Source organism: Symphodus melops, assembly GCF_947650265.1.
Source record: "Symphodus melops genome assembly, chromosome: 22".
Taxonomy (NCBI): domain Eukaryota; kingdom Metazoa; phylum Chordata; class Actinopteri; order Labriformes; family Labridae; genus Symphodus; species Symphodus melops.
The window spans coordinates 6,218,275-6,225,373 of NC_136712.1; the positions used below are offsets into that span (position 1 = coordinate 6,218,275).

At 39.4% G+C, this 7,099-nt stretch overlaps 1 protein-coding gene across 1 annotated transcript in view; it reads right to left on the reverse strand.

Moving 5' to 3' along the window:
- Nucleotides 1-5,964, reverse strand: part of LOC306818128 (ELKS/Rab6-interacting/CAST family member 1-like) — a gene marked incomplete at its 5' end in the record, with an annotated part of 28,779 nt that extends 22,815 nt beyond the window's left edge. Inside the window, 2 exons of the mRNA XM_079335503.1 lie at nt 5,643-5,790; nt 5,933-5,964. Of these exons, the coding sequence (XP_079191629.1) occupies nt 5,643-5,790; nt 5,933-5,964 (180 nt within the window). The remainder of the gene's footprint in view (nt 1-5,642; nt 5,791-5,932) is intronic.
- Nucleotides 5,965-7,099: the final 1,135 nt, after the last annotated feature.

Here is a 7,099-nt window from a genome sequence, read left to right on the forward strand (position 1 = left end):
TTAAAGAAAGATTAAAATCAAAAAGGATACCCTTAAAGGTCATCTGACCTCTGATCTCTTCAACATGACTTTTGTACGTCCAAATCTTCGCTTTCTACGAACACACAGGGCCCGTCTGTGTCCACATCCTGCAGTTTTCTGAACCTGAATCCCCAAAGTGTCTCTCTTGTCCTCTTATCGGCAGAGCTTTATAAAATGAAGTCCCTTTATCCTCTAACAAAAACTACTCTGCTCTTTTTGTGTCATTCCATTTTTCTTTAATGATCTGAGTTTTGCACAGACTGATTTAGAGTTTCTCCCTCTCTTTTATGGACACAGTATTTTAGATTAACCTCTCACTTTCATACCATGACTACATTTTTCTTCCACTTTTCCTCCCTGCTTTCTGAAATGTCTCTCCATTTCCACATTTCCTGGTCCTGTTTTCTGATATTTGGAAATGTTTTTCTCTTGCCATTTTGTTGTTTTTTTATTTCAACCAACTTTTTGATATCGAAAACACATGCTTCAGAAGCTGATATTCAATGCAAAGCACTGGTTACGCAAATCATTCAATTGGGGAAATTCTGCAGCAACAGCAATTCAATCAAAACCAAGCAGACATGCAGCTGGAAAAGTTAACCAAAGTCATCTTATTCTTTGGTGCACATTCTTTGTTGAAGTGCTAGAAGTGGATATGAGAGAGGACTGGTTGTTACAATACATTTCTATTTGCTATTTTTTGCCAAATGTTTCCTGTTTTTTTTTAAAATTCAAAGATCCGTTAGTGACCAATATAACGTGCGAACTAAATACATGTTATGAAGCTAATCAGAGCTTTTTGCTTTTGAATAACTCTCTGTTGAATTAAGTGGCTTACAATCCTGAAAACAAAATCAACCAAAGACATCACTAATTCCTCCATCTGTCTTCTCTTTTGTTGTTCTTTTATATGAATATATATGAATATACTAGGACAGGGAGTCGTAGAAAAGGCTAGAACAAAAGACAGAGAGGACCAAGAACGAAAGTGAGGTGTGAATTAGCTGAGAAAACGGGGGGGGACAGAACAAAGACAACTGCAGAGAAGAAATTAACGCCCTCCCAATCCTCCCCTCTCCTTTTCCTTGCTTGCCTTTTTTTTTTTTTTAAAACATCTTCCCCTTTTGTCTAATTGTCAGGAATGCTGACCTCAGCTCAGCCAACTCTCTTTCCCACTTAATCTAATCATCACTCCGTTATTTCACTCCTCCTCTTCCCTCCCATTGTTCCTTCCTCCTCGCCTCTATCTATTCTCCTTGTGGCTCCACTGTAACCCGCTGCAGCAGACAGAGTGAGAAACAAATGAACACGACTGAAGTGAGGTGTAAAATCTGCTGAGTCATGCTTAGCAGAAAATCATTTCAGCGTGATAAGGCTCAGGGCAATATTAGATTGGATTATTGTTTCGTCTTTCCCTCCAGTAGTGAAAGAAGAACCTTTGTTGTTATCTCTGCAATTATCTATAAATGAAAAGATGCTGAGTCATGGTTGGATAAGAACTATTTCATCATGATTAAGAACTACTTTCGGTTTTTTTCCCTCCTCTTTTTTTCATGAAGAATAGAGAGTATGTTGATACGTGGAAAATTATAGATGAAAACGAAAGAGAGTGAGTCCAGGCCTGTAGGGAATCATTTCATTCTGATAAGTCTCGAGAGAAGAATTAATTATATTTGAGCCTCTTTTTTTTCTCCACTTTTGGCAGCAACAGAGAATTCATGATTATCATAACCAAATAATGATGAAGACTTAAGTGTGTGAAGACGGAAACAAGAAGAAAACACCCATGACTCTGAGACTCACTGAAATGACTGAATTATTCAAGAAACATTTAAGCATTAAGGTGCACATATATAATCTGTAACTGAACTATAGGCAGTTGAACTGACATCATCCTAACCTTGTGTTTAGCAGCTTTCTAACGCAGTTCCTTCAAAATAAAAGCTGCCACACATCGATATGTTCGTAGGTAGGAGGGGTGGGAATCACGATACGATATTATCATACTTGAGTTACGGTAGATATTATCGTCCCCTCTCTCTCCTTTCGTAATGACTACACCTTTATCTCGTCTTGCTGCATGTAGTCATGCTCTTTGTTTTTTTTTTCCTGTTTTGGGATCTTTTGTTTTTGCTTGTACGTCAAAGCACTTTGCAAAACCTTGTGCAACATAAATGAAGTTACAACTCACCTATCACAAAGCTCGGTTCTCTTTTACTTTGTTTTTGGCTGTTGCACTTTTATTGTTCTTTCCCCATCATTTTTTTGAATATCATTTTGTGTTTCTGTCATTTCATTTAAGATTCTCCAATAAGAAGCTTGGAAAGTATCAAACCACCGTCATCCCGAGCTTTCCAAAGCCACTAATATGAAGAATATAAAAAATAAAATAAAAACCCTCCATAAAAGAAGGCAGTTCTAGCCACACAGATGGAGAACAATTGTGGAAGCCCGGGCCACACATACACCACCTGTAAATGTTAACCACATGTGTCTCTCACAGGGGCAGATGGTGCTATATTCCTCACCTCCCCCCCTCTTGTTCCATTTCATAAATATTACGACCCTTCCCTCTTCCTCTTCTATTTCTCACACTCTCCATCATAACTTCTCTCTGTTTTTCTCATGGCCCGCCACACTGCTGAAGGACAGGGGGGGAGTGAGTTAAAAGTGTGCAGGGATAGACTGTGAGAAAGAGAGGAGACGATGAAGAGTGAAGAGAGCTGAGGTCACCTTGATCTACAGCCTTCTTGACTTCACTGCAGCTGGGGCTCAAAGGGCAACTGGCAGGAAGCACTTTCAGGGACTCACATATATTCTTCACTCACACGTTTTTTCTATCTTTTACCTGCTGCAAGTATCGATCTATATGCATCATATACCGACTTCAGGTTGTCTTTGCTGTAAACTTTTCTTTATCAAAGTTTTATAAGTCATATTCCTCATAAAAAAAGCAGCTTTGTGATAGAAGGTTGCAAATGTTTGATAAGGGGAAAAAAACATTTGCACATCTCTCACATTATCCGACAACCTTTTAATCACTTTAATAAATGTAGCTTATAGCAAATGATTCATATTTTTTTAATGATGCTACATAACTATAAGTTGTCATTTTTCAAAAATAACATGGTTGCAATGTTTCATCAAAAGCCCTTTGTAGCACATGCTGGCAGAAATTTTCAGCCCATCTGCCTTTAAAATTTTCCTGAGTAGCTCTTTCACATATGTCCTTCACTGTGGGAGATTTTCCCTTTCGGATGTGGAGGGCTCGAGAGGCGAATCGTCGAATTGAAAAATATTTTTTTCACTCCAGGATTACAATTTTCCTTTAAATTTTTCTTTTCTTTTTTATTTATTAATTTATTTTTAAGAGTTTCAACGAGAGCATCAACTCCTGAGAATTTCTTGAAGTTTTTTAGGAGTTTTTCCACACATGTGAAAAGGCTCTTAGACAGATGTACTGTATCATACAGGAAAATAGTAAAAGTCACACAATCTGTCCAGATGTGTTACTGTGTAAATCTTTTTTTCCAACCAGATGATTATATCTGACTCAATCTGGTTTATTGTGTTTCTCAATCAATTCTTTTATTGCATGCTACTCTAGCAGTAAAATCGTTTCTTTTGATTCAAACCAGACATGACATGTCAGCGACATATAAGCACTTGTGAAGCATCCATCCATTCACTCCAAAAACCACAGACTCTGACTTCTGATTGACTGAGAGGTGATACCTGCCCTAAACACACTCATGGAAACTTCCAAAAATAACAGTTTTGATTCTGCAGCACGCAGGTAAAAGGGGACCAAATGCTCCTTTTAAATCCAAAGTTAAAAGCTAACTTATTTTGACAGGTTTTTCTGTTTTTCATTCTAAAACTTTTAAATAGACTTTCTCTTCGCAGCTCCACCAAGTCATTTAAATAACCTCAGATTTATTCTCACTTTAAATTTGATGCTGCTACTCTGTCCGATTTGTCAGGCAGGTTATCAGTTTCAAAGTGTGTCTGTGTCACTGTGAAGGAGCCAGCTACACATACACAGCAGCCTCCGCTCACTGCATGGTTAATGCACACACACGCAAACTTACAGGAATACTGAGGAAGTCTTGGCTGTGATCTGTCCTTGAAGGACTGAAAATTATGACACCATAGAGAGAAAGAGAGAGAGACCAAGAGGAGAGCAGACACTCACATACACACACTCACATAGCAGCAGACAGTGGAGTCTCTGTGTTGTCAGTAACCACCTTCGAGACCCTGAGGTGTCATAAATGACTTCAAATAGGACTGAGAGTCAGAGGGATGAGGGAGGAAGAGAGACGAGAGTGATTCTTGTTATAATGACTTCATTTGACACAGCGACTCTCCAACACCTCCTGACTTTCACTTAAACACCATTTCTAACTCTTTGACGCACGCACACACACTTTCACTCTTTCTGAGTGCAACATTCACGAGTGAATCCATTCAAGCGCTTTCAATCCATAGAATGGATTTTGGGCAATATTGAGTTGCAGCTAATGAAGTGCTACATCGTATGGATCTGGGTTGTTTGAGGATTAAAAAAGCTCCATTACTTTTATTTGAATGACCGTTTATTTTCACAGTTGGTTGTTTAAGACAAAAAAGAAGGCCCCTGTCTTAGTTTTGAGCTGATATATGAAGGGCCACGTGTTGTTGGTTCCACTTCTGCAGTGGGTTAACCCATGGTCTAATGTCCAGTACAAGGTGGATGCATGATAAGTCATGGGCGTATTCATTTTTTCTTTTGTATTGTTACTTTCATTAGATAGAGGGATTGTCTGGGAATTGGAAGGATGGCTGCAGACAACATTATAGTAGACATGCTTTAAATGTCATTAAACAATTCAACATCCCCTTATCACTTGACATCATGATTTCGGACTTTCTGATCATGTATTTAAATTGGACGATACACCGGCCTGAAATAGAAAATACCTGGAAATAGATGTTAAGGGAGCAGATACAGGGCAGATTGAGAAATAAAAAAAAAACAGTAGAAGAAGAAATCCAACAAACTCACAGTCTGCGCGTCCACTGAGGAGTCGGTTAATTCACGAGACCCACAAAAACCTTCAATGTGTGTGTATGTGAGTGAGTTTGTGTGTGTGTCAATAAAACCTCTATGTGGAACCACAGAGGCATTTGGTTATGTTTAAATACTTGTTTTTGGCCTGGGCAAATGTGCAAACATCAGTGTGTGTGTGTTCAGATTTGTGTGAAGGTGCATCCATACCAGAGAGGTGACGTGTGTGTATATCTGAGGAGGGAAAATGTAAATAAATGCAGATTTATATGAAAGTGTTGTCAGCAGAGATTTATTGAGCATTTGAACTCTGTGTGTGTTTATGTGTGGAGAGCGAGGGAGGGGCCGGTGAATCCTAAATTTACCCCCGGTGGTCGGAGAAGTGTGGTCACATCTGGACTCAGTTTCTCTCTGCATCTTATTTCCCCCCCTCCACTCACCTCACCTGTGCTCCCCCTTTTCTTTTCTTTTTTTTTTTTACTGCTTTCCAAACTTCTTCTTTCCTCTCGTCTCATTTAGATGACTGAAAACAGAGCTTGTTAAAGTGTGAGTGTGTTCACAGTAATTGTACCTGCTGTTTGAGCTGATGGACCAGACCGTCCTTCTCCCTCTTCAGAGCTGCCACCTCCTCCTGAGTTTTCTTCTTCTTGGAGGAGGAGAGCTCCAGCAGGGCGATGTTGGCGTCTTTCTCACTTATGGCCGCCAGCAGCGCCTCTTGCCTGCACAAAGACCAACCAGAAGTGTTGTTAAAAACACTAGAAATCAACTTGATTGATAACACTCGATTATTTTGCAAAATTCTCTGCGATCTTGGAAAAACAAGACCGCAGAAAGAAGTGGAAGTGGCTGAAATGAGTTTACTCTCCTTTACTTTCCTTCTTGTACATGAACATTTAGCTGCATCTACAGTTTGACTGATTTGCAGTGTCAAGAATGACATTTCCATTTTTATAAGTATCCTCTTTCGCTACAAATCTGCTGAAATGCTCTGTGGAATGTTCCGATCAACAGCAACACAAGATGAAAACATTCAAAAATGTCCTCTTCAAAACTTTACGAACGCCGCACATTTTTGTCCAGTTGCCTCCCTTGGGTCGAGGACAAAAAAAATCCCAAAGACAGAAAATCGCTAAATCTGAAACAAAGAAACCAAAACTATCTGAACGCCGAGATACTCATTTGGGTGTAAGTTAATGTCAGAGTGAAGCTATTGCATGTCATCAACTTGGGGGAAAAGTCTTCTTAGTGGGTGCACCACGCTGTGATTTAGGAAGATGAACTTGGGGTATTTTTGCGCAAATACAGGGCTCTCTGGTTGTAAAATCATGCAATCATAATGTTTGCTATTTGTTCATGACGGGGACTTTAATGACTTATGATCTGTGGCTTTTTGATTGGAAACACATGAAAAAGAGAAACATTAAAGTTTGATTGGCTCCAAAGCACTAAAACATTTTTACTTAATGCATTAACACACTTATGTAAATGACCCTTTGGTCTCTCTCTCTCTCGCCCTCTCTCGACCGTGGAGCTGACAGATAGATGGCTCTCAATGTGGCTGGGAAGCAACAAGCCGCTTCCCATCCATCCCATCTGCCACAGATCTGGCTCAGTCTCCTCCGAGGACACCCAAGTCTCGGAATTCTCGGAAATCTAAACTACGACGGTTTTCCACAATCTTTTACCTCTTAAAGACTGGCCACATTCAATCACACATGAAATCAGTTCAGACATAGATCCAGATTTGCAGGGAGAAAAACATATTGTAAAAAGTACGTTTTTTTTTTTTTTTTCTTTTACTGGCGCGAGCAGAATACACACGAAGTAATAAAAAAGTACATCTGTAAATGTGAACACTTCTCTTGGTCAAAATGTGAACTCAAACTGAAGTATGTGAATATTTGCCAACAGTAAGAAGGGCAAACTCTCTGTTTATAATCATGGATGAAGATATTGCTCACACACACACACAGACACACACACACAGTGGTGCAGGGAGGAATGCACTGATGAGTGTCTAAATGAAGA